This window comes from Euphorbia lathyris, chromosome 9 (assembly GCF_963576675.1).
Source record: "Euphorbia lathyris chromosome 9, ddEupLath1.1, whole genome shotgun sequence".
NCBI lineage: Eukaryota > Viridiplantae > Streptophyta > Magnoliopsida > Malpighiales > Euphorbiaceae > Euphorbia > Euphorbia lathyris.
The window spans coordinates 79,045,575-79,073,397 of record NC_088918.1 but is presented as its reverse complement, the minus strand read 5'-3'; the positions used below and the strand labels follow the sequence as shown (position 1 = coordinate 79,073,397).

At 33.0% G+C, this 27,823-nt stretch overlaps 1 protein-coding gene across 2 annotated transcripts; it reads left to right on the top strand.

Annotated features, from left to right (window-relative positions):
- Positions 1 to 621: 621 nt before the first annotated feature.
- On the top strand, positions 622 to 21,235 carry LOC136206824 (calcium-transporting ATPase 9, plasma membrane-type-like). Of its 2 annotated transcripts, XM_065998006.1 has the most exons (34): positions 622 to 840; positions 1,307 to 1,492; positions 2,028 to 2,144; positions 2,230 to 2,269; positions 2,861 to 2,976; positions 3,064 to 3,195; positions 3,283 to 3,372; positions 4,493 to 4,562; positions 5,388 to 5,458; positions 5,572 to 5,655; positions 6,017 to 6,094; positions 6,169 to 6,240; positions 6,729 to 6,812; positions 6,898 to 6,980; positions 7,068 to 7,176; positions 7,286 to 7,341; positions 7,456 to 7,498; positions 7,600 to 7,683; positions 9,813 to 9,950; positions 10,533 to 10,598; positions 10,694 to 10,792; positions 12,879 to 12,989; positions 13,687 to 13,854; positions 14,130 to 14,189; positions 14,427 to 14,591; positions 14,747 to 14,863; positions 15,968 to 16,066; positions 16,702 to 16,839; positions 17,788 to 17,888; positions 18,474 to 18,519; positions 18,611 to 18,745; positions 19,553 to 19,660; positions 19,757 to 19,848; positions 20,789 to 21,235. In XM_065998006.1, the coding sequence occupies exons 2-34, from the start codon at positions 1,340 to 1,342 to the stop codon at positions 20,892 to 20,894; spliced, it is 3,231 nt and encodes a 1,076-aa protein (XP_065854078.1). In that variant the 5' UTR covers positions 622 to 840; positions 1,307 to 1,339; the 3' UTR covers positions 20,895 to 21,235. The 2 variants fall into 2 exon arrangements, with proteins under 2 accessions (XP_065854078.1, XP_065854077.1); XM_065998005.1 differs by lacking the exon at positions 622 to 840 and having other exon boundaries at positions 1,253 to 1,492.
- Positions 21,236 to 27,823: the final 6,588 nt, after the last annotated feature.

Genomic DNA, 27,823 nt, shown 5'->3' with positions numbered 1-27,823 from the left:
AATCATTTCAATTAAATAATGCTTGGAATAACTTGATGAGCCATTTCATGAAAATCTATTAAGGCATAATTGATGCATCACACGTTGACCGAAAGAGACCCGTTTGACTTATTTGCCTTAATATATCATTTGCTACTTAAACTTGGCCAAAAACTTGATTAATTCTCTAAACTTTCAAAGTATCCTAATAACTCTCCGAACTTATATAAAATATTCAGTTGACCCTCTAAACTTACATAAAATATAACAATTGATTACTCGATTGTAAAAAAGTAAATTAAATTAGAAAGATGTATTCCACGTGTCTTAAAATGTTATTACATAATTTAAGAATAGAGTAAAAATGAAGTTATTAATTGCTCAACTATAAATTTTGTATTCTCTAATATTACAATCACAATATCATGGTCTTAATTGTTTGATTTTTTTAGATGCGTTGAATACATCAATTAATTATATTTTAGGTAAGTTCAGGAGAGTAATTGAATATTTGATACAAATTCAAATAATTATTGGGATATTTTGAAAATTTAGGTCGCGAATCAAACATTTTGACAAGGGATAAATGATGTATTAAGCCGACTTATTTTGAGCCTGAAATAGAAACTTGGAAAGCATGATACTGATCAAGCGAAAGTTCGACGAAGTTTCATATTTGTCTTTTATTCTCAAAATTCGCAAGATGAAGAAGAAAATCAAAATTCCAGCCGAGACTGAGCTGATCAGTAGCAGAAGAATTACTGAGTGATGTAAATTTCGACAAACATTCCATCTTCTCTCATCTGGCTCGCTCTTTCTGCTCTGAACCATCGATTCTGAAAGTTTTTGTTAATATCAACGGTAATCATAATTTCCGGCATTTTTCCGATTATTTTTTCTTATTATTATAAAAAAAATAAGTCTAGATAGAGATACTTGGTCTCGTATTCTCCGCCACATGAATCCTACATTCGCGGCATTTTTATTTTTTTTTTCTTTTCAAAAAAATAAAAAAAATTGTTTACAGTTTGTTTCTCTCTGGTTGTTTGCCAATCGAAAATAATATTCTGTGAGCTGTTTCACATTTTTTGTTGGTTGTAATTTTTTAGATTAATTACGGTTTATTATTTATTTTTTATATTATTATTTTTTTGTTGTTTGAGTTTTGTGTTTGGATTGAGTTACCGGGGAAGAGGGTGGCTGCTCCTGTCGTTTGGTGCAGAGGTGGTGGTGGTGTTGGTGGTTGCCATTTTTATTAAGGATTTTTTACTTTTTGATTTGTATCGAAATGACTAGAAGGAGTTCTTCTAATAATGGATTATTGCAGTCGTCGTCGACGACATCTTCTGCTTCATCTTCAATGCAGCCGAACGACATGGAGGCGGGCCCAAACACCAAACTAGATGTGGACGACGATGGCGACCATCATGACCACCACCTTGACGAAGAATCCGATCCCTTTGATATTGCGCATACGAAGAACTGTCCTCGTGAGTCTCTCAAAAGATGGAGGGTAATGTGATATTCTTATAATGTCCATTCATTTTGCATTTCATCTATAAGTTTGAATGGATAAAATGGCATTGATTGTTATTCTTCTCTAATGCATTTCGCATTCTGAATCGGAGGATTTTTTTTTTTTTTTTGTTAAATTTTGCAATGTAATTAGTATTCATGTTGAACCGCTCAAAATTTGAACTCCTGCCTATTAGGTTTTTTTTAGTAATTTTCATTATTAAAGGAATCTAGAAATCCATCTTGAGTTTAAAACTTTAGATTTCAGGGGCCACATTGTGCAAGTTTAAAAAACTTGGCTATACGGGAATCAACCTATTTAATATTTCCTATACTTTTGCATGTTATACAAGCAAATGAAGAAAAACAATAGTTATTTTCGAAGTTCCTGCTTATGCAGTTAAGCTACTTAGTTGTTACTCATTTTATCAACTGCTTTTTTTTTTTTATTTCCTTTCATGCATGCTTTATAAATGTTTTATAGCATGTGCTTTTGGAGTTTTAGACTAAAGGTGTGTATTGAACTTTCACAGCAAGCAGCACTTGTACTAAATGCTTCTCGTCGGTTTAGATACACTTTGGACTTGAAAAAGGAAGATGAAAAAGAACAAAGAAAAAGGATGATTAGAGCCCATGCGCAAGTTATAAGAGTAAAGTTTCTTATCTTAACAAACAATTCAGTCAAGCATTTCGACTTCCAGTATATTTCTAGTTAATGGACTATTGTAACTGCAGGCAGCAGTACTTTTCAAATTGGCAGGCGAGCGACATATAGGTACACACTTCCTTGTAGTTTGTCAAGCATCTACAATTCTCCATGATTATTTTAGACGTCATACTTAGTATTTAAATAGAAATGACTGCTAGAACTATAACATATGAAGTTTTGGGGAACTAAGTCGAAATAATAGAATGAATTTGAGTGAAGTTAATTGAACTAGAGACTTAATCTGAAGATACAAAATTTGGGGCATATTACTATTTTCATTTAATCTACTATAAAGGTAGGCCAATTCTTTAATTATTGTTATATAATTTTTGGGTTTGCTGTCCCCATGCTTTATATGACAGTGTCGTTGCTCAATTTTGTTATTTAGTTTGCACACGCGGCAATCCTTCTGCCTTCAAAATATATAAAGTAAGCTAAAGTGAACTCTTTACACCCAGTGTGTGCATAATGCTTTCACTTGGGAATGTGTTCGACTACTGGATGGAATCCACTACATGTCAGTTGTTGTAGTATGCACTCCATTTTTGGAAAGCATTTTCATTGAACTCATGGTTTCTTTAGTCTAAACTATGCTGTGATATACGTGCTATTTTGGGGCTATGCATCTTACGTGAGATCAAATTGTCTATTGTTCAGCTATAGGTCCAATTGATGCATCCCCAGCTCATAGTGGCGATTACTTGATCGGACCGGAAGAACTTGCTTTATTGACCAGGGACAATGATTTTTCTACTCTTCAACAGCATGGAGGTGTAAGTCAACTATAAAAATAGTACTTCCTTCTCAAGCACCGAATTATTGCTTACGTCTAATTTACATGATGGTGGTCCCTTTATCAGACTAAAGGGTTATCTAGTAAGTTGAGATCAAATTTGGAGGCTGGGATCAGTGGTGATGATGACGATTTAAATAAGCGTAGAAATGCATTTGGAGCAAATACATATCCGCGCAAGAAGGGACGTGGTTTCTTGGTATAACATTTTGTTTTCAATTGAATTTTTTCATTATTTTAAAGCTGCATTAGAAATATTTCACTTATTTCATATATTTTATTTCAGAAATTCCTTTGGGAAGCTTGGCAAGATTTAACCCTTATCATCTTAATTATAGCTGCCATAGCATCACTGGCACTGGGAATTAAAACAGAGGTGTGTTTTGTTGCCTTAAATAAGTTCAATTTTTTCGAGCTTTATTAGCCCTGTGAAAGTTTTCAACCAGCAATGTTTCTGAGAACTCTGGCATTGGAATAATATGTTTACACATTAATTCTCTTGAGTTTACCTCTGTTTTGAGATGCAAGGCTATATTAGAATAAGTTTTATGGGCTTAGGATTGATAGTAAATTTCTCATCAGATCAGACAAATGTTACATGCAAATTTCAAGCGGAAAAAAAAAAATCTATTTCAGTGATATAATGATGAGAAGAAAGATCTATGGGGCCAATTTCGTTGCTGAAAAATGTTGAACAGAAGTAATAATGCTATTCATATGGTCTTTAGTCCATATATATTAGATACTAGGAAGCACCCACACGGATACTCGTGCGGTACCCAGAATTAACTCAGAATTATTTAAAAAAAGCCCCTATATTTATCTAATTAACTCAGAATACCCGGTGTCCTTAAAGTGTCCCACGTGTCTCCATATTAAAAAAAAAAGAAAAAGAAAAAAATGGGGGACACTTATTTTGTGTCCCATACCCAACCTCTGGTTTTTTCTTCCCGACCTATTTGACTCTCTGGCCACAGTTATTTAGGTCCTGGACCGGTTAGTTAATAGTGAGGCAAGTCTAGAATTCCTGATGGATCTCTAAAGCTGGAAGTTGCGTGTCCCCGGCGTGTCCGTGTCCGACACTCATACATTAACCTCTTAGAAGTATCGGTGCTTCATAGATTAGATATAAATATGTCTTTCTTTGCTTCATTCTTTTGACCATTCTTCTCTTCTCTTCTCCCCTTCTTATTGCTTATTAGATTATCTAAGGAATTTCTATAAAATGTTGGGAATTTTTAGTCTAGTATTATTTACGCTTGAAGCACTCATTATTGAATAAGATACAGACGTGTCAGTATTTTTCTTATTGCTTATTAGATTATCTAAGGAATTTCTATAAAATGTTGGGAATTTTTAGTCTAGTATTATTTACGCTTGAAGCACTCACTATTGAATAAGATACAGACGTGTCAGTATTTTTATTTATTCATTGATCTTTTAGTCACATAGTTTAGTATGGTTTTATCTTGTTCATGCATTGGTTTTCCTCACAGGGTGCAAAGGAAGGATGGTACGATGGGGCAAGTATTGCTTTTGCTGTTTTTCTTGTTATAGTTGTTACAGGTATTAAATTAATTAAAATCATCTTCCTTTTTTACTCTTTATTTTTTCCAAAAATTGATGTTTATAACCTTCATGTGCCAATTTAGGTGTGAAAGTTTGGGCATGCTTGGTCTTGATTTCAAAATAATTTTCTTTTTTTTATTGCTCTTATAAATTTCTCTGGTATCCAGTTTGTTTCTTCACTCAACTATTCAAAATTTTTATTAGACCAGCAACTGCAAGTATGAGATATTTCTGTTTCAACTTTCAATCTTTAGCTGGTTGGTGCCCACTGTTTACTTGGATACTATAGCTTTTCCTTTTTTAGATTTGATCGAGCCTTGGCGCAACGGTAAACGTTGTTGTCGTGTGACTGAGAGGTCACGGGTTCGAGTCTTAGGAGCGGCCTCTTGCCAAAAAATTGGCAGGGGAAGGCTTGCCCCTAGTATACCCTTGTGGTGGGACCCCTCCCCGGACACTCACTTAGCGGAGACGCATAGTGCACCGGGCCGCCCTTTATATGTACACATCCTTCATATGCCAAGATATGCAAACAAGTTTGGGCATGCATGTGACCTGACCGCCGAACTATTTTCTATTTTTATTATTTTTATTGGTCTTATAAATATCTCTAGTATTTAGTGGCTTTCTTCTCTATTCGACAAACTTTCTATTAGACCAGCAAGTATGAGATATTGATGTTTTTATCTAAAAAGAGTTGAATGGTTTGATGGTATATTGGATGTGGCCAAGTCCAATATGATCACAATCTGATTCCTACCATCTTTTTCTCTTTCTAACTGATTGGTTTTTGTTTGTAATTCTCTTTCCTTAAATGTTTACCAGCTATTAGTGATTATCGTCAATCTCTCCAGTTTCAGAATTTAAATGAGGAAAAGCAAAATATAAAGTTGGAGGTATGTACTTATACATTATAAAAAGAGTACTAATTTATTATTGAAGTGTGCATTTTTTCTATTTCAAAACATGTTCTTCTGTGAAAATGTATACACTTGGAATTTTTTTTCAGGTCACGAGAGGTGGTAGAAGAGTGCAAATTTCAATATTTGATATCGTTGTTGGGGATGTTTTACCTCTTAAAATAGGTGATCAGGCAAGTTTTATTCAAGATACGTTTTTTTAGTGGAAATAGAACTGCAAAAAAATAGTAAATGGTTAATTTACCATGCATTTTTTGGCATGATAATTGTGTACCCTATAATTTATGCTATTAGCACTTAGGTGCCAAATTAACTATTGCCTTTCTTTTCTGATGTTGCATTGAAGACAACATTATTGACGTGCTTAGCATGTATCATCACTGAATTGCTAACAACATTAAGTAGATTAAGATGTTATGAACCATAGAACGTGAAGGGTAGAAGTGCATAATAACTGAACAGTATCTTTTCAGTACTTCCAATTTATCCTTGCAATTAACCCAATAATTCTCGAGGTGCTGCATTTTGTTTTAGGTTCCAGCTGATGGAATATTAATTGCTGGTCATTCTCTTGCCATCGATGAGTCTAGCATGACGGGTGAAAGCAAGATTGTGAGTTAGTTAACCTCCCAGCAATGTGGTTTCCTTATATAGATCTATTGTATTTAAGCTTCATTTTTTTGTAGGTTCACAAGGACCACAAGACACCGTTTTTAATGTCTGGTTGCAAGGTTGCAGATGGTGTTGGCACCATGCTGGTAAATTGTGTAAAAATAAATTCTTTTGTTCTAAGATCTTTATAAGCTGATGGTGCCAATTGTATGTAATTTATACTCTATAACTGTCGCTTCAGTCTTTGTCTTTCCCCAATCTTGAAATAATCTCTTTGCAATTTATTTCTCTTACCAGAAGGAAACCTATTTAATAATTGTATTATCCATGGTTGCATAGCCATTTTATTATTTCTTTAGCTTCAGCAGGCATGTTTAGTTTTGGTAGATATACATTAATTTTTATATGCGTCTACGATACATTTACTTGTGAGTTGTGAGAACCTAAGTTCTATATCAAGTATAAGTGGAGTCATGCATGTTGCTGTTATCTTATTGATCTATGTGTAGGAATTATATTTATTTTTATTTTGCTGAAAAGATGTCTTCATGCAGCAATCATATTCATATTTATTTAAAAAAGTATTTCTATCTCTGCTTTTCTGCTTGAACATTCAATTCTAAGCCATTTATAGGTAACTGGTGTTGGGATCAATACTGAATGGGGGTTGTTAATGGCAAGCATCTCAGAGGATACTGGTGAAGAGACTCCTTTGCAGGTCTCGTCTTAGTTTTCTGTTACTTGAGAGTATGAGCAATTTGTGTAAAATAGGTTTAAATCTCGTTTTCAATGAATTGGGATAGGTACGTTTGAATGGAGCTGCTACTTTTATTGGCATTGTTGGCCTTTCAGTAGCTGTCTGCGTTCTTGCTGTGCTTTTGGGCCGGTGAGTTGAATATATTTCAACAGTCACTGGTTTCTTCAACTTCTAACTAGCGAAATTGTCGGTTATAATCTTGTGCAAAATTTGTAGTTTCTTTACTGGAAATACTACAAACGCAAAGGGAGAGGTTCAGTTTGTGAAAGGCCAGACGACAATCAGTGAGACTATAGATGGAGTAATCAAAATTATTACCATCGCAGTATGTGCAATCCCTGGATCAACTCCTCATGACATCTTTTTGATTCTTCTGTTTTTTTTTTTTTGCTCTTTTCTATTTTAGCTCCTTGATTTATAGTTGATCCATTCAGGTCACAATAGTTGTTGTTGCTGTGCCAGAGGGGCTTCCCTTGGCTGTTACCTTGACGTAAGTTATTTTATATTTTATGCCACCATGATATTGTAGTTGTTGGGGAGCTACTGGATTTTCCAATTTCTTGTGCTCTTTCTTACCCGGGTTGTATGCGTAATTGTCTTTCAGGTTGGCATACTCAATGCGGAAGATGATGGCAGATAAAGCATTGGCAAGCATCTTTCTCTGTTTCCTAAGAAGTTCTTCCACAGCTGTTTTTATCAAGAAAGTTTGGTTCTTCATCACTTTTGTTTGACAAGCATGAATTTGCAGGTTCGTAGGCTTTCAGCATGTGAAACTATGGGCTCAGCAACCACAATTTGTAGCGACAAGACTGGGACATTGACCTTAAATCAGGTTGGTTCTGCAATGACAAAACTCTAAGTAATCATAAAGGTAGCCCTGGTCATATTCAGTGTGTGTATGATTTTTCAGTGGTCTGGCTACTTCAAGTGATAGTATGGCTTTCAATTCTCAGGTTTAAGAAGTTGCTTAGTCTTTAGATATGCTAGGTTATGCATTAAAATATCAGTTAGTGAATGGAAATTTGCAGTATCCGCTTATGAAATGGGTGCTAGATTCCTGAAATCGTGAAAAATGAGTTCTGACGGATAGATTGCTTCTACGTTCTATCTTTCTTTCTCCTTTTAATGGACTGCTAAAAGTAAACATGGGATACGAGCTCTTGAGTCTCGCCGCACTGTTGCATACACCTTACTACTATTGGGTAGTTTCGCTTTATTATAGCGAACTTTTGGTGAAAGCTGAAATAGCAATCTGTGTGTGTTCTAAACCGTGGGCATAGAGGGAAAGTGATGGTATTTGGAGTTGCAGGTTTTCTTTATTAAGATTAGACAGGTCTGAAGAAAAACAAAAGGACAACCTTTAACTTGAGTGAGAAAAGAATCTCAAATTGCACTCTGAAATATAAAAGTTCCAACATTAAAGGTCATCTTATATCCATTTATGTTTTGGCTAAGTCCCAATTTATGGCATCTTCATCATCAATAATCTCCTTAAGAAAATGTGCTTTTTAAACTAAGAATCATTATGAAGAGGGAAATTCAAGACTTTTAAAGTTTTCATAGTTCTATTTGTGGTGATGGGGCATCTTGGAGAAAAAAATATTGGTTTCAAAGGGCTGGAGAAGGGTGAATAAGCCTGCCACTGATAATACAAACACTATTGAGTTGATCGAGCTATTTTGAGTTCATATTTCTGTCAGTTGTGTTGCCTTCTTTCTAGTTATGACACACTATTGGTATTAAGATATACAGGACATGTAGAAGTATTTAAAATCTTCTAATTAAGATATACTATCCATCTTCCCTATCACAATGTTTGAACTGAGAAAAAGTGTTATATCTTGCTTTACTTCCTCAGTAACTCTCCAGGTGAATTTCCTTTTCTAGTTAAGACACCACTTTTTTAACTTACAGTATCAGTTTCATAAGTGCATAGAAGTATCGTTTCTTTATGAATGTTGGTATTAGTATTAAGCTAGTAAACCTTCCCTACCATGAAGAAAAATGTAAGAAAAAGATGTGTATTTTACTAAGCTTTATCACAAGATGTCGGCACATTTATGTAAATATGTTCTACTTTGTTGTAAATATCTTATAGCAATGTACTTTTGTCTTTCTATTATTTCATTATGCTTGATTATTTGATATGTATAATTTTTAAATTAGAACTTAATTATTGATGTATACATAGTTGTGATTTTTTTAAATAGTTGCATAGTTTTTGAAATTTGTTCTAAACAACTGCTGGCCTTCTTCCGATTTCAGCTCAGAAAAGAAATTTTATTTTTGAGCTTAATTAGGAACATACTGAGGGAGTTAAGTCCAGGAAAACTGAACCAACAAAATTTGGTTATTCTGTTGTTAAAAATCTGTTTTAGTTTTCAGCTAATACTTCTCTGTTATTAAAATTGATAATTGAATTAAACAAATTATGTGCTATATATAATTTTCGTTGAAGTATTTACAATTTAAAATGTAATTTATACTTTCTATGGATGAACAAAAATTTAGTTTAGTTCAGTTATTATTTTAGGTCAAACAAGTTTCAGTAATTATTCTCATCTAAACTAGAGTCTCTAGACTCTAGTGCCTTAGTTATCTAAATAATTTGATAAAATATGAAAGACAAGATACACAGGGGAAGATAATGCATTCTGTTTCATAATGTGCCCTTAATTTATCATTTTTGGGTGTTCGTATGCTCTATGTAGCTAATTAATTTATAGAAACTGTATGACATAAAAAAAACTGGCAAAAATATGTACTGTTTATTCTTCTTTCACCAATCAATTGAAGCCTTAAATGGTATGCCTATTCAATATGATATATTCTATTCAGTTAATTAATTGGATGGAAGATGTGTGATAGAATTGCATGTATTTATATCTTTCTTCTTTTACTTTAGCATTAAAAAGTTTCAGATGTATTTTAGTTTGAGTGGTGCGGTTTTGTATATCACAGATGACTGTAGTTGAGGCTTATGTTGGGAAACAGAAGATGGACCTTTCAGATAACTCCTCACAGTTGCACACTGAAGTCAAGTCTTTATTATGTGAGGGTGTTGCACTGAACAGCTCAGGGAATGTCTATGTGCCCAAGGTAATTATTTGTTTTGGTGCCATTTGTTTCTTCCGTTTAATATTGATTCATTTTCATGATAATTTTTCTGGGAGGACTATTCTTTGGTCTAGTTTCGAGTCTGTGTATGGACAGTTTGTTGAAATCTTTCTAAGTTCTTAGGGTAAAGCAATCATTTATAATCCAAATTGTGCTTATTTATTGATAATCTTTAATTTGATTTCTTAACAACAACAACAACAAAGCCTTAGTCCCGAAATGATTCGGGGTCGGCTAACATGAACCATCATATGAAACCGTGAAATCAAGTCGTGTCAGCGACATAAATTCTCTCCCTCCACTCCGTCCTATCCACTACCATATTTTCCTCAATCCCCATAAACTCATATCGCTCTCGATCACCCTCTCCTAGCAGTCCTCTATTTTTAAAAAAGTGTTGTTCTATACAAGTCCATGTATGTGACAATCTTTTACGTGCATGCATTATCGTCTTCCTTTCTTGTTTAATTAGCTGATGTTCAGACTTATCTTGGGGTTTTCAATTTTGCTAGTTCTTAGGAGAAATGCTTCTAAATGTATTGTTGACTACATTTGCTTTGGCAGGATGGTGGAGATATGGAGATTTCTGGATCTCCTACTGAAAAAGCTATCCTCTCTTGGGCTGTCAAGGTACTCATTTTTAATCATATTCTAGTGTGTCGGGTATATATATAATATATATTGAAGTTAATTACAGATATTTCTGTCCCTGTGCGCTTTTGCAGTTGGGCATGAAGTTTGATGCTGTTAAATCACAGTCAAAAGTTCTTCATGTTTTCCCCTTCAATTCAGAGAAAAAGCGAGGTGGCGTTGCAGTACAAGCAGTAATCTCCTAATCTAACTTTTTGCTTTATATTGGAAATTATGCAACTTGAAGCAACTTTTTTAAATAAAAAACTGATTTTTAATAATAATATTTTAATAGCTGCAGTCTGTCTCAACTTTCTAATTGTCACTGTCCAACATAGGGCTGGCATGAAACAACATGCTTAAATAAGGCATTAGATGGAATAATTTGTCTAAACAATATTTCTTATCAGAAAGTTGTAGTTTTGTTTTGAAGAATGCGGTTTTATTATTTTGCAAAACTGAAAACATCCAATTTTTACTTAGATGATGAAATTAAGAGGTTAATTCCTGTTATTTTGTTGTAGATGGAATAATTTCTCTAAGCAGAATATTTGTTAAAAGAAAGTTACTATTTTGCAAGAACATCCCATTTTTACTTGAATGATTTAAAATTATTCTGTTAATTCTATGATTACTTTGTTAACATTTGCTCTTAGATGATGGAAGCAATTTTGATTTGATTGGTGAGAATGAACTAAGTGAAAAAAAAGTAAATGGTGAATAAAGTAACCTAGGATGCACTGAACTCATAAGGAGACCTCAAGATTTGTTTCTTGCTCTAAAGGCTAGTGGATGGCATACATGTATGACTTAGTGACTAGAAATAACCAAAACTATTATGCCTATATTTGTTTTTAGCTAATATTTTTAATTTTGAACTTTAACTATGTTATCGGTCTTTAGCCAATTGACCAAACAAAAGAAGCTCAATTTGATTGATTTAATTAATTGAATCAGCTAAAATTGAAAATGCGGCAACAGTTATATATATATATAATTTTTTTTTTATTTTTTTTTATTTTTATGTTTGGGGGTTATTTGGCCTAAATGTCATTGGTTAAAAGTGTTGCTGGCTCACATGTTAAGAGGTTGTTCTTGAATTGGGTGAATTCAGTCACATACATCTATAGGCTGCATTCCAGCCTTTCGTGTCCTTAGGCTAGCGAAAAGAGAATCTAGCACTTCTAGGTTGTGAATAACTGAGTAGGAGGAATTGCCCTTTGGATATCTTTACTTGGGAGCGAAACAATTATAATTAGGTCTGATATCCATATAGGGGCCTCCAACTGAGGCAAGCCATCCGCCTTTGACAGAGAAAGGCGTACCTATTTCAAGACGAGTATGATAAGCAGTGCAGAGACAATAGTATAAGAAGAAAGAGCACCTAAGCGATCACCTAGAAGAGTTCAAAGACTTGTTTCCCGAAGAGCTTCCTAAGGGATTACCTCCTTTGTGTGATATTCAGCACCTTGATTAGCTCCTTGATTGCAGGAATCATTCATCCTTAATTTAAGCAGTTGATTTTAGGAATGTCTTGTATATATATATTTATTCCTCTTAAGTTAAATATATTCATTTAATCTTTCAGATTACATGGTATCCCATGTGTTCCTTTCTACTTACATGGTATTTTTCATTTGCTTAACAAATAATAAACTTAGTGCCTGTTTTCTAAATTCAATCCAAAACCCAAATAACATTATATAATTTCCTTTCATCTCAAAATTATAGCTTATATTTATTTCTCACAAAGTTATTAGGATATTGTTAAGTTGTTTAAATACCTTGGTAGAATATAAGGATCACCAACTTTATAATTCTACAAGTTTGATTAACATAAACTGACCAGCCATTAATTGTTACACTGTTTTAAACTATTTATTTTTCTCTTGTTTGCTAATATTTGGTCAACCAAAAATGGTAAAGTAACTTATCATTAAACTAGTGAACATACTGAGGCTTCGAGCTAACCAAAAACTGAAGTGACTGTTAAAGTAATAAAACAAATTGATTTTTTTGTTATTGTAAAACTGTAAGAAGTTGTGGTTTGCTAAGTGTGGCATTTTTCATTTTTATCAGAGTGAACTATGCAACAACAATTTTTGCCTGTCTGGCTGTGTAATTGGATGACCAAATACTGAGTTTAAGTTGAGTTGTGAACTCTCAAGCTCAATTTTTGGATGACCAAAAATATGTGTGGAACTTTTTCTCTTTCATGCTTTTGTTTAATATTATATATTGTTTTATGTTGATACGCTTATAATAAACAAATCTTGGCAGACCAGCTCAGAAGTCAATATACATTGGAAGGGAGCAGCTGAGATTGTTCTCTCCTCATGTACGAGATATATTGATGCCAATAATGGCTTGCAGTCCATTGATGAAGATAAGGTTAGGGAATGGTGTGCTCTGTCTAAAATAATCATAATATGGTGCATCTTGAAAACGCGGAAATGTGAATACTCGTTGGAATTGGCATTTGTAGTCTTCACTAAATATCTTATCTCTTAAATTTATGAATAAACAGTCATGACCTAAATTGTGTTAAAATATGAATGTTACTATAGTTTCTTAAATGAATTCATCTACATCACAAAAGATGTACTTCTAAGTTTCTTTTCTATATGTGCATATGTTCTGTTAATTCTAGATCCTTGTACATCTATTTCAATGTTTGAATTCCTCGGTGAAAAGTATTATACGAACTTTTCAAAATTTGTTTTGGACGAGTATTTTTGCAGGTTCGGGTGATAAATGGGTAGTGCTAATTAGCTTTGGAGCAGTCTGGGTAATTAAGTCATAATTTCAAATGGGTATGGGATGGGTTCAAGTAGTTATATTATCAAATGGGTTTTTGTTTGGGTATCACATGCAAGATGCATATCTGTTGCTGAATCTACATGTGACATTACCTTGGCTATAAATTATTGAGTGGAAATTTCCAATATGAGTTGCATGTAAAGACTATCATCCGATGAACATGCCATGATCTATTTCTTGCACTTTCTTTCCATACATAGAATGCAGCTCAAAGTTTGAGTGTCATCAAACTTTTAAATGAGAATCTGATACATAAATTGCTCCACAGGATTTTTTCAAGACTGCTATTAATGACATGGCTGCAAGCAGCTTGAGGTGTGTTGCTATTGCATATAGATCACATGAATTGGACAAAGTTCCTGCTGATGAAGAAGGTTTGGACCAGTGGGTGCTACCTGAAGATGATCTTGTTTTGCTTGCCATTGTGGGCATTAAGGTTCACATTCTGAATTTTTTTCTTGTTTTTGCTCTTTTTATTCTTTCTCTCCCCCTTTCGTAAAAGATCATTTTCTGTCTGTCCCTTTCTGCCCCATCAATGGTATTTACTTATTGACATGTGCTTAAATTAAATAATGACTATAAAAAAAACTCGTCATATAGTTGAACCAAAAATGAAACTGTTAGTTTGATTTATTTGTTAATCTTGATTCACCTTCACCAAAAATTCTATATCTTCACATGTCTGCTGACAATATGCCTTTGCAAATGTAGGATCCATGTCGCCCAGGTGTAAAAGAGGCAGTCAGAGTGTGCACAGCATCTGGCGTTAAGGTATCTAGTTATTTTTCAGTCAGGCTACCAGACTGAAAGCTTATAGATCTTATGTCTCCGGGAGCAATGTTTAAATATTTCATCTTCCTATGTTGATTTGTCATTACTTGGTCATAATGCTGTTCATTGCCTTTTTGTTTCTTTGAGAAAATAGTAGTATTTATTGTTCTTGGGCTTTATTGCGGCATAAAAATCTGAAATATTGACTTGTTGGGATCATTTGGTGTAAAACCAAAGGTACGAATGGTCACTGGAGACAATATTCAAACTGCGAAAGCTATAGCTCTGGAGTGTGGTATTCTTGGTTCAAATGAAGATGCTGTGGAGCCTAATATCATTGAAGGAAAGGTGTTTCGTGCATATTCTGAAAAGGAAAGAGAATCAGTTGCCAAGAAAGTGACGGTATGTGTCAAAACTCAAAAGGCATAAAACTTCTAGAGCTGCAATAAGTAATTAAGATTTATATGTCAGCTTTAAGTTATTTTGAGGTCATGCAACTTATCGTGATTTGGTTATTTGAACATGAATAGATGGTTGATCTGGAAATAATTTTATAGGTGATGGGGAGGTCATCTCCTAATGACAAACTTTTGCTAGTTCAAGCCTTACGCAAGTTAGGTGAAGTTGTAGCTGTGACTGGAGATGGCACAAATGATGCTCCTGCACTTCATGAGGTCTATCATCTATATTTCTTTGTTGCTAACATGACATATTTACAGAACACTTTAAACTTCATACTTCTGATTTACATCAATTTCCAGGCTTGCTGCTTCCTTTTGGTCATCAGTATGATTATTCATTAATTGTTATCTATGAACATGACCTATAATTTTATGCACTTGAAGTGCCCATCGTTTCTAACCTCGGAAGCTTAGTCTGTTTGCATGTGTAGATTCCCTTTTCTTTTATGTTACAAATTCATGCTGATGCAGAATGTAAAGAGGTAGTAAGGGTAATTTAGGGAATGCAGGGACTCATGGGTTTGTTTCTTATCTGGAGTTCGTTAAGCATGGGATTGGTGTGAAATTTTGGAAGTTAGTTATATCTGCGTGTGGTGGAACGAGGGAGGAGGGAGGAGGGAGCTATTTGGAAAGTAGAATTTGGGTCCAGCTTCTAGCTTGGGAAATGGGCTGTGGAATAGAAGTCTCTTCATTTCTATCTGCTTTTGTTGTTGTTTCTAGTTTCCCATGGTAGTTTCCCATGGTAGTGATGTGGATGTTCATCAATCAAAGATTTCTTTCCTATTTCGATGTGTTTGGAATTTTCTGTCTTCTATCGAGTTTGGTGCCTGTTCTAGATAATTATTAATGTATTGGTTTAGTTGATGAGTGCTGTTTCTTAGGTGATAAATGATGTTTACGAGTACCTAAAAGATAAACGATAGGTGGTCATGGAACATACTTCTATTAATATGTCCTCACCTGAATATACCAATGTATGAGAAATTGAATATATAGTGTAGCTACAAACGTTATGCTATTACTCAGCTTGCTATGTATACTAGTATTTCTATGGAAATAGCAATAACAGAAGACTGGTTATTCTAAAGATCTGAAGCCACTCTGTTATACATACATTGTACATACATATGCATGCAGTACAGTAGTTGTTTTCTAGATCATGTGTAATGGAGGTTTTTCTAGAGATCCTTATGATGTCTTTCATACTTATATCTAGGAGTTTTATGGTAATTTATTCCACCGATATCGTACTGAATTCATGTCATTCAATTTAATGGTCGCATTGTTGATCTGCTCTTTTACATTTCTGTATTTTAGGCAGATATTGGTCTTTCCATGGGCATTCAAGGGACTGAAGTTGCAAAAGAAAGCTCAGATATCATTATCTTGGATGACAATTTTGCTTCAGTTGTAAAGGTTAGAGCCTGTTTACCTATTTTACCTGGAATAAACTTGTGCATGATTTTCTGTTTTTCTGGTGGGGCATGGGGTTGTTTGCCATTAAAGTTTGATTTGGTCTTCACTTCATCTTGGAAAATGCCTTTCTTATGAAATGAGTCCTAATGCTTTATAATATGAGACGCAAACTAAGCATTCTTTATTTGGTTTCTTTTATGTATGGCATATATGTATCATAGTTTTTACTAGGACTTATCTTATTTATCCTGAAACCTTATGCTATTTCACTTCACTTACTACCTGGTCCCCAATATATCTGGGTCTTGCCCACCTAGGCTGGATAATCCCCAATACAAAGTGAACAATCCTTATCATTTTTTTTGATGCATGAATTACTTTACTCTTAGCAACTTTTAATTGATGTAAATTCGTATATTAGTAACCTGATTTCTCAGGTAACTTTTCCTAAATGCTGGGGAAATTTTGACATGATTATTATATGTCATAAACCTTTGAAGCTCTTGGTGTCTTCTTAATTCTTGGAAATTGGAATTAATTAACCACATTTAATATTGTTTTCCATTTTGCCATACTGTTAATGGAAATATACAAATTCATATAATTTTTTAATTGCTAATTTATTCTCTATCTAGGTAGTGCGATGGGGTCGTTCTGTATATGCAAATATTCAGAAGTTCATCCAGTTCCAACTTACTGTTAATGTTGCTGCTCTTGTTATCAATGTTGTTGCAGCTATCTCATCTGGTGATGTTCCTTTAAATGCTGTGCAGGTCTCTTTTTCTCTCTCCCCTTCTCCCTCTCATCCTTCATTTTGACTTTCTGCTGTTATCTAGTTATTTTGGCCTTATTTTTCTCCCTTTTGAGCAAAATCAGCCTCTTTTCCAATTGAATCTTTAGTCTGAGGTTGAATGCTATTTGCTTTTTAATTTTATGGGTTTTAAGAAGTGAATTGTGCTTTTGATTTCACTAAAAGAAATTCATCAAATCTATAAGTTCAACTTTAAATTGGATCATTTTGAAGTTTGAAGTATGGAACCAGAGTAATTCAAGCAAGAACTTAGTAAAATTTTCAAAACTACATTACAGCTTTTCAGGTTTTATCAACTGTCTTGATTTTCTTTTCTCACTGAAATTAATCGCTAAATTGCCTCTTCTCTAAATTGCATGCATAATCTTGCTAAATTGGTTTCTGGGTTCCCTGTACCTAAGGAAGTGCAAACATTTTACTGGATGATAATTGCTTCAGTAAATTACTTTAATATACAAGGCAACCCAAACTGTTGGATCATCGTTGGGAAACTAGTTAACTGGTTCTTGTGTATTAAATGACATATGCACAATAGCCCAAATTATTTTTTCTAGACTAATTTAGGTCCTGAATATATTTTGAATACTTTGGCAAAATTCAATGCCAGCTAAATTTTGCCTTCAAGTGTTAGTTCAAGGGGTTTATTGTGCTTTTGTTCATCATAAAATGCAATGGAAGGGGAAAGAAAAAGAGAATTCATAGTTTTCATGTATTCGAGTATTACAAAGGAACTTCACTTTTTTTTCTCAAACCATCTGTCAAGGAGCAGTAATCAATTCAGAAATATGTAAGATAAGGGATTGGAGATTTTTACTAGGGTGTAGGGTTAGATAATAAATACAAAAGATTAACCAAAAACTCAATTTATCTCTGCTGCTAATCTAATTTTGAATTCGTTTTGTTGCTACAGCTTCTATGGGTTAATCTTATCATGGATACTCTTGGCGCACTTGCATTGGCAACAGAACCACCAACAGACCACCTTATGCACAGATCCCCAGTTGGTAGAAGGTTTGTCAAACCAGAAAATTCATTACTACTAAAGTTTGACTAATGCACTTTCCATGATTGCTAACATAGCTTTTGGTTTAACAGAAAGTAAACTGAATTTTTAAATTACCAGATGCAATGAAATTTTGCTGCTAATATTGATGGAGAACTAATGTTTGTAGGTCTGAGTTATGCTGTAAACGTATTGATTATATATCAAATTCTAAGCTGGTGAAGATGAATCGTCATTTCCTTCTACAGTTTATTTGGCTTCCAATTTTTATTGAATATGAATTGTATGATGCTATTTCAAGAATGCGTTTTCTAATCCCTATTTTACTTGGAATTATGAAAAGAAAAACCCAGCATGTGTTTTCCAGCAATGTTATGACACCTTATTAATTATTAGATACACGACCTATCTCTTGGAAGTAAGTGTAAAAAGTGAGAAACCAAATCATGGGTTTTTTCCTTAATCCTTTCTGATTTGGTCAACTCTCGGGGGTTATATGGTTCATTTGTTATATGGTTCATTTGAAGTATAAATGAGTGCTTATGAAATTACATAAAATGATCTGAAAGGATGTTTTGTACTTGGTATTTCAGGGAACCTCTTATAACCAATATCATGTGGAGGAACTTACTCATACAGGTATTCTCCTTTGATGCGGTATTCTCATTGTTGAATGTTGATTAATAGAACTGTCAGTTTTACATATCTTATTCTTTTCATGTAATTACAGGCTATCTATCAAGTAATTATTCTCCTTGTACTCAACTTCCGTGGCGAGAGTGTTCTCCATTTGGAAAACGAGAGCAGGGAACATGCTACAGACGTAAGGAATACTATGATATTCAATACGTTCGTCCTTTGCCAAGTAAGTATGCTGCTAGCATGTGTTAGCACAGTGACATTTCCAAACACCCGCATTACATGGATGATACTGTTTCACATTTTCTGGTTACGAGCTCAAGATATGTGAAAGTTCTCTCAAATGTTTCATGTATGCATTTTGTGATGAGAATCACACTTGAAAATATTCTCACAAACACAATGGAAATAGAAGAGAGAAAAAGAAAGAGGATGATAATCGATATTACTGATATGAAAGATAGAAATAAAGGATAACAAGGAATTAAACATGTACCTTGTTCAGGCATTATTTTAGATGTAAAAGTTAAATCACAAATGGACCTGTATATTACAAGGATTACCACTTGTATGAGATTCTTAGCTGCGGGACTGACAAGTACTGAAGTTCGAGAAGGAAAAAAGTCCAAAAATTAAAAAGCACAGATAAGCTGGAATGATTATCCAAAACTTATCAGGGGCAGCAGCAGCAGCCATAATTTAGTTGCTAAGTACTGTTTGGCTGTGCTATTTGGGGGACATCGTGTGTCGTTGTACATGATCAATCATGGTTTGACAGAGAGATGGCTACACGGTGCATAATCATAAAAGTTAAAACCCCGTTTGGATAGATTACATACTAGGCAATATCTCACACGGATTAACATGCCAAGCTTTTCTTATTGTGTGCTTTCCGTGTACTAATTGTGCCTTTATTGTAATGAAATGTATGCAAGAAAAAAAGAATCCAAGTTAATTGAATTCCATCAGATTCACATCAAACGAAAAGTTTAAAGTAAGGAGTTTAAGCATTTCCTAACTGTTTGATTTGCAGGTTTTCAATGAATTCAATGCTCGGAAACCTGACGAAATGAACATTTTTAGTGGAGTGACCAAAAACCGCTTGTTTGTTGGAATTGTTGGATTTACATTCATACTACAGGTTAGCAGATTTCGTTGAGTTCATTCGCTCTTTTCTTTTAAATGCTTGTTATCATTTGTTCATTTTGAACTGAAAGGACCCTCAATTGTTTCACAGATTGTCCTCATTGAGTTTGCTGGGAAATTTACCTCAACTGTCAGGCTTAACTGGAAGTTATGGCTTGCATCTCTCGTTATCGGCTTCTTCAGGTTTGTTTTGATACTGGAGTTTATGTATGAGATTTTATTTTTGTTAATTATAATTGATGAGAATTCATGAATCCCCAATTATCAAATATCCCTATCATTGACAGCTAATAGCAATTTTATCTCTAACATCATAAATTATACAATTGAGGGCCCAATTTTGGCAAATTAGCTAATTTCAGACATCATTAACAGAGCTCTATTCAGTCATGAATCCCGTTATCTTCACTCTACATGTGCACTATATTCTCACTCATCAGTAGTAGATCAAACTCGGGTACACACTTGACATTGTGTAGCTCCCATCTTGTTCGGATTCTTATCACGTGGGAGAATGTGTTGGACAAAAAAAACTAAAGAACTCAATTTGTCGAGCTTTAAGACATTCCACCCTTAAATCTTTCTGAAACCGCAAAAAAACAAAACAAAAACCTTACTTTCTGAACCAACTGATATGTGTTTTTTTTTAATAATTGTCAGAAATCGGTTTAGAATAATAATGTTTATGAACAAGATGGATTATAATGTTCATGAACATGTTCCTCAGCAAGTTCGGTTCGATTATTTTTTGAATAATAGTATTTTTATAAAGGGAAAATGTAAAACAACGTAAACTACGTAGTTTTGTGCTAAAGAAATTTCAAACGAACGTTCATGAGCAAAGTTCATAAACAAAATTAACAAGCTGCTTATGAATAGGATGTTGAGCTCGTCAATTTTCTGACGAGCCGAGCACGAGTAGGCCAAAGCTCCGGTCGGCTCGATTACTGTCCTACCCAAAACTTATGATATAAGTTTCCAAAGAGTTTCAGAAATGTGAAACACTTAGAATCAAAGTTTCCGTGCAACATAGTGTGTGCTCGATCAAATAATATTTCGTTGTAGTCGATGCAATTTAATAATCTACAACTAATTATGCTGACTCGTTTCTGTCTTATTGCAGCTGGCCTCTTGCTGCAGTTGGAAAACTTATTCCAGTTCCGAAAACTCCGTTATCTTCTTACTTTGTCAAGGCATTTAAGCGAAGGAGAACTGATCAGAATACATAATAATATCTTCTGCATTCTATAAATTTCATTATTAGAATATCAAACTGATGTTCTTAGCATACAACATCTGATACCTAACCAACCTGATTATGTAGCCAAAAACTCGAAAATGATTTTATCTCTTTCGTTACATAACGAATCGATAGAATTATTATTATTCTGGCACAGTAAGGAATATAATTATTATTATTCCGGCACAGGTAAGGAATATAATTCCAGAATTGTACATTTGTAAGATGTTGCAATGAGCAATGTTAATGTGGAAAGGATTGATTGCCAATTTCAGAAGGCAAAAAAAAAAAAAAGGAAGAAATTAACATTATGATTCTTCAATTTCTGTGTCTTCTGCATTTCATCATTTTGTTTTAGTGATTTTTTCTTTTTCGGAATTTTGTTATTTTATCGGAAATTTTGTTATTCTGAACTAGGAGTGTAATGGGACGGAAAATCACGGGATCTGAACCGATGGGGAATGGGAATGGGGTGGATAACGTTAGACCTGGCAATTATCGTGTTCGTGTCGTGTCATTTTGGGTTCGTGTCAAAAAGAGTAGACCCAAACCCAACCCAAAAACTTTCGTGTCAAAGTCGTGTTAACCTATTCGGGTTAGTGTCGATTTCGTGTCGTGTTTTCGGGTTACATGTAATTTTGTTATGCGTATATATTAATAATAACTCTTAAAAATATAAGAAGATTTGGTACTGTTTTTAAACATTTTATATCATTTTTAGATTAGTATGCTAACAATAATTATCGAAAAGTTCGATAATATCATGTTAGAGGGTTATGTAATGTGTTTATAACAATTTAGGAAATTCAAATCAATATTTGCAATTAATAATTATAATTTTATTATCTTTATTAATAAAGTGACATAAAAAAAACATGAGAGAATATAACAATAATTTTCAATATCCGTGTCATTTCGTGTCGTTTTCGGGTTCACATATCAACACTAACCCAACCCAAAAATTAGCGTGTCAGTTTCGTGTCAACCCAAAAATGACCCATTACCTATTAAGCTCAACACTAACACTAAAAATCCGTGTCGTGTTCGTGTCGTGTGTCATTTTTCCACCTCTAGATAACGTTTTATTCCCGAAGTTGAAATGGGAATGGGGTAGGAAGTTTTACCCTTGCCCCCGTCACGAAGAATCTGTATTATAATTGTTTGCTTAGTAAGATAAGTCAATTGAAAATTTTAGGTCATTCAATAAAAAAAATTAAGCAAAAAAAGTGAGGATAATGTTTACCTTCTTTTAAATAAAAATAAAACATTCTTCTAAACTTTTTTGGAACTCTACTCTATTCATTCTTATCCCTTTGAAATAAAAATAATAGTGGTTTATTATTTACTTCTTCCTTTTTGTAGCCAAACTGTAAAAAATATTTTAATTTTCAATATATTTTTTTATTCAATATATATTTTTTTTTGACACAAATGGATTTTATAGTATGTACTTTTTCTTTTAGATTTATCAGATTTGAACTATATGGGTTGACTTTCCCTTTAAAATTAAAATTGATCTCTTTTCCAAAGTTTTACTTCATTTAAAATTCTGATTTCAACTGAAAAACTTATAAAAAAAAGCATAATTGCCAAATTTAAAAGCATATTTAGCTATAATATATTAAATGGTATAAATTTTAGTTTTGTAATATTGAAAATTTTGAACGTATTGGTTTGATTATTATTTAACTTATCATATCGGACTTTTTAAATAAGTGTCAATAAATTGAAAAGGTTTCGTATATTTTTTATTGGTTTTTTTAACTATATTTATAATACATTAAATATTTTTGACAATTTGATAATAAAAAAATTTGTGATTAAATTACACGCAGCATAAAATGTTTTAGCAGCTTTTCTAAAAAAATGAGAGATGTTAGAGTTGAAAAAAACTAAGTTGAAGTATGTGATCACTATTGAAAAACAAGGCCGTTTGGACTGGTTTAAGCGCTCAAAATTGGGATCTACCTTGATTTTCTCCAATTAGTCATTTAGACCCTTTTTTGAGCTCCTAGACGATTTTTAGCAGTTTGAGGCTCCCTAGACCGTCTAGTTTCCGTTTAAGCGACAATGAACAAAAGCATCTATTATATTTTTTATTATTATAATTAACTTAATATTATCACATAGTTACTCGTGAATTGTGTTTTATTATTTTTCAATATTTTGGTTTAACGGTGTTCTCTACCTGTTTTTATTATATGATTTAAAATTTTAAGAATATTGTTTTATAGCTTTTGGTGAATTGATATTTTATGTTTTGAGTTGTTTTAATGATATTGTTATTAAAATATTAATGTTTGCATGCTTTTACAGATATAATATATAAATTTTATATATTAAATAATTTTATATTATTTTTTAGTTAATATAATACATATATTAATTGAATTTATATAATAAAAAATCGATTAACAAATAAAAAATACAAATCTAATTAATTCTCGACTAATTTCTAACTAATCCCAGTTAATTCTTGGGGCTCTGTCTGCTCGAATAATCCCTAGTGTCTTTTAGTGTGCGATAGATCCATCTAGGGGTAGAGCCAGCCCGCAGCACGGGGGCTTACCTGCTTCACCTTTAAGTAGCGGTTGTTCCACCTCTTGTAGCTCCCTAATATCGTTTATATTTACTGCATGTGGTATTAATTGAATATATACTCTTTATTTTCATACTTGTAAACTCATTTTTATTATATCTCTTTTCCATAAACAAAATATATATTTAATTTCTTACCGATGCGAACAATCAGTCGAAGGAGCTGTTCATTTATGAAAATTACAAAAAAAAAATTATAATTTCATGCATTTCGATAATTTGTAAATCATTCTCCAAACTAAATCACTTTTCAAATTGCAAGTCAATATTCAAGTGTGTTGGCTGCAAATGAGTCAAGCTGCTTATTAGTAATTTGACATTTGGTTCGATAAAATATCAGTTGTGTTCGGCTCGATTTTGAGGCTCAATTCGTAAATGAGTCGATCTTGAACACCGTGAAATTCAGCTCGAAATGTCACGAGCAGACTCGGTTATAGGTTCATAAACAAGCTCAATTTAATGTTCATGAATAGATTTATGAGCAAGCTCCGTTCAATTATTATTTTGTCAAAGATTAGGATTTTGAAATCATTGTAATTAATATATATATATATATATATAGGAGTGAGATCAAGCGTGACAAGGTCTTAAGTTGTGACAATGAGCTTATTGTGTGACATAACAAAACTACGTCGTTTTGGCAATAAATTAAAAAAAAAAAACATGCGTCAATTCTCCTTTGTTCCTCACAGGAAAAACGCGCGAATCAAATATCTCAATTCTACTCTGTTCCTCACAGGAAAAATGCGATTTTATTCTCACAATCATCTATCGATTTCAAATCTGTATTCAGATTAAACTCTGAGTTTCTTCTCCGATGAATTATCGTTCGATTTTCCACTCTGAACATTACTGATCGATTCTCTTCACATCAACATTATCGATCGATTTCTCAACTGCATTCATATAATTCAATCTGAATATGGAATACGAACACCAAAATATGGAATCTGAAGACAACAATCAGTGCAATATGAAAGACAACACAACATCATCTCCAGGTATTTTGCTAATATCTGACACTTTACATTTTTTTTATAATAGATTTATATTAAATTTAGACGATATATATGGATTTCTTGATAATAATTGATCTAAACTTATTCTCAGAATTGATAATATATTTCTTATACTAATTATTAACAAAAACTGTACTGTAAATTCTAACAAATTGTAATTGTTATTCCATGTAAATATATTATTGGTTCCATAATAATATATTAGTTGTTCAAAATAGATATACTAATTGTTCCGAACTAATGTACCATTTGTTCAAAGTACATATTTGTCCTAATCTCAACTCTCTTACCTGTTTTGTAGATTTGCTTTCGCCTACTTACTCTTCTACTGCAATTGTACCTTATAATTTCTTGATAATAATTGATCTAAACTTATTCTCAGACTTGATAATAGATTTCTTATACTAATTATTAACAAAAACTGTACTGTAAATTCTAACAAATTGAAATTGTTATTCCATGTGAATATATTATTGGTTCCATAATAATATATTAGTTGTTCAAAATAGATATACTAATTGTTCCGAACTAATGTACCATTTGTTCAAAGTACATATTTGTCATAATCTCAACTCTCTTACCTGTTTTGTAGATTTGCTTTCGCCTACTTACTCTTCTACTGCAATTGTACCTTACACACCAGAAGTAATCACAAGACTCAGCCCTAATGGAATAAAAATATGGATTCCTAATTGTTCAAATGAGTTAAAACCTGCTCTTTGAATGATATTTGAGAATTATAATGAAGCACAAGAATTCTACAAATCATATGCATGTGCTGGTGGATTTAATAGTAGGATATCAACTTCAAGAAAGAATCAAGGTGTTATAAAAGAACAATTTTTTGTATGCAATAAAAAAGGTTACAAATATCACAAAAGAAAAGCAACATCCAGTTATATAAAAACCAGAAAAGGACACTCAGTCGCGTAGAATGCAGTGCTAAAATGATTATCAAACTTTCCGACAATGGAAACTATGAAGTGACATAGTTTAAAGAAGAACATAATCATCTTCTATACACTCCAGGATGTGTACAATATCAAAAAGAGGGCAGGAACATGAACCTTCTACACAAAAAGATGGTAGTTAATAATGCAAAGGTAAAAAATCTTCTTCATAATACTTATGCATTATAAATAATGTATTCTGTTTATTTATAGAATTTTACTCATTTCATCTTAAAATAAATAAATTCTGATTTGGTTAAACAGATGAACGTTGGTCCTCTCAGAACTTATAGACAAGCAAAGGAACTTTATGGAGGATATGAAAATATTGGTGCATCGAAGATAGATTTTAAGAACTTCCAGAGAGACTTGAAAGCATATATTAAGGATTCAGATGCACAAATGTTTGTAGATAATTTTCAAAAAAAAAAAGAGTTATGGAGTGCATTATTTTTTGAATTTGAAGTAGATCAAGAAGGCAGACTATGTAGAGCTTTATGGGCAGACCCTGTATGTATCAAAAACTACGCTCTTTGTGGTGATATGGTTTCATTTGACACCACATATAGCACAAACAGGTACTACATAATAATCTTTGGCATAAAATTATTGCTTTCTGCCATTCATATACTGATTATGAAACACAAAAATTCTGTCATGTTCTTCAAACAGAAAACTTATTTTTATGTTACAATGTACATGTATAATATGATATTTGGACCATTTACTAGGGTTGACAACCACAAAAAATGTATTACATTTGCATCTTGTTTCGTGGCTAACGAAGATATTGCATCATTTGAGTGGGTTTTTAAAACATTTCTGAAAGCAATGGACAACAATGAGCCGACTTGCTTGATAACAGACCAAGATCCAGCAATGGTAGTTGCAATAAAAAATGTTTTAAAAAAAACAGAACACAGATTTTGTATGTGGCACATTATGAAGAAGATGTCAGACAAAATAGGTATGAAAAATAATTCTATGCTATTTATGTTCAATTGTCCAATTCAATAAATACAATGTTCCAAAATAATACATGTGTTGTTCCATACGAATACATAAAATGTTCCACAATTTTATATGTGTTGTTCAATACGCATAAATTAATTTTATTCTACCATATTTTCTGACAAATACAGGAAGACAAATAATGCAAGAAACAGATTTTATCACAAAGATAAATTCTTGCGTATGGAGTGTAGAGTTGGAACCAGAAGAGTTTGAACAAAAATGGATGGAAATCATTTCGGAATTCAATTTACAAGAACATGGATGGCTGAAACACATGTATGATATATGATCAACATGGATTCCTGCTTATTTCAGAGACTCATTCCTAGCGGGCTTAATGAGAACAACATCAAGGTCAGAAAGTGAAAATCACTTCTTCACTTCTTTCACAAAAAGTCATTTAACTCTAATTGAATTCCTCCTCCGGTTTGAGGGTGCAATGGAAGCACAAAGACATGCACAAGGAAAAAATGACAATGATTCTAAACACTCAATACCTATGACTCAAACACCAATTCCTATTGAAAAACATGCATCAGAGGTATTTACAAAAACAATATTCTACGAATTTCAAAAAGAAGTCATAGATGCTTCATTTAAATGTGGCGTTGATGATATACAAAAACAGCCTGACAAATGCATAATCACTGTAAGGGAAAAAGGTAAAAAAACAACATATAAGGTTGTTTATAATACAGAAAACAGTGACACAACATGTTCAATAGAGCAGGAATTCCCGTAGACATATGGTTCTCGTATGGAGGGATAAAATGCTGGAAAAAATTCCTGACCAGTATGTGCTAAACAGATGGAAAATATTACAAGAGATAACATTGCAAAATAATGTTATAGAAGAATGTGCTCAAACAATGGGAAAAAAAATAATGTTGAATAACTTATGGAGTGAGATTCACATGACTGTGTGTTTGGCTGAAGGGGATGAAGAGGAACTCAATAATCTCACAAGAAACATTCAATCATTGAGGACAGAGCTGGAAGCAAAGAAAAGAAAGAACATGAACAATTCAACTAAAATTCAAGACATAGAGATGTTGGTTGGAACAAGTCGGCCCTCTGAAGTTCTAATCAAAGAACCGAAAATTTCTAAAAACAAAGGAACTGGAATTCAGCTTACAAACAGTGAGAAAAGATTGAAGTGAGAAAAAGAGAAAGCAATTGAACAATCACAGAAAAAACAAAGGATGTGCAAAGGATGTCACTAATTGTGCAACCACGACATTAGAAACTGCCCTGAAAAAACAAAGAGATAAGGTAAAAATCCTATGTCTAAACTCTGTTTCCTTTAACAGTATATTTTTTTTATTACCAGACTTGTA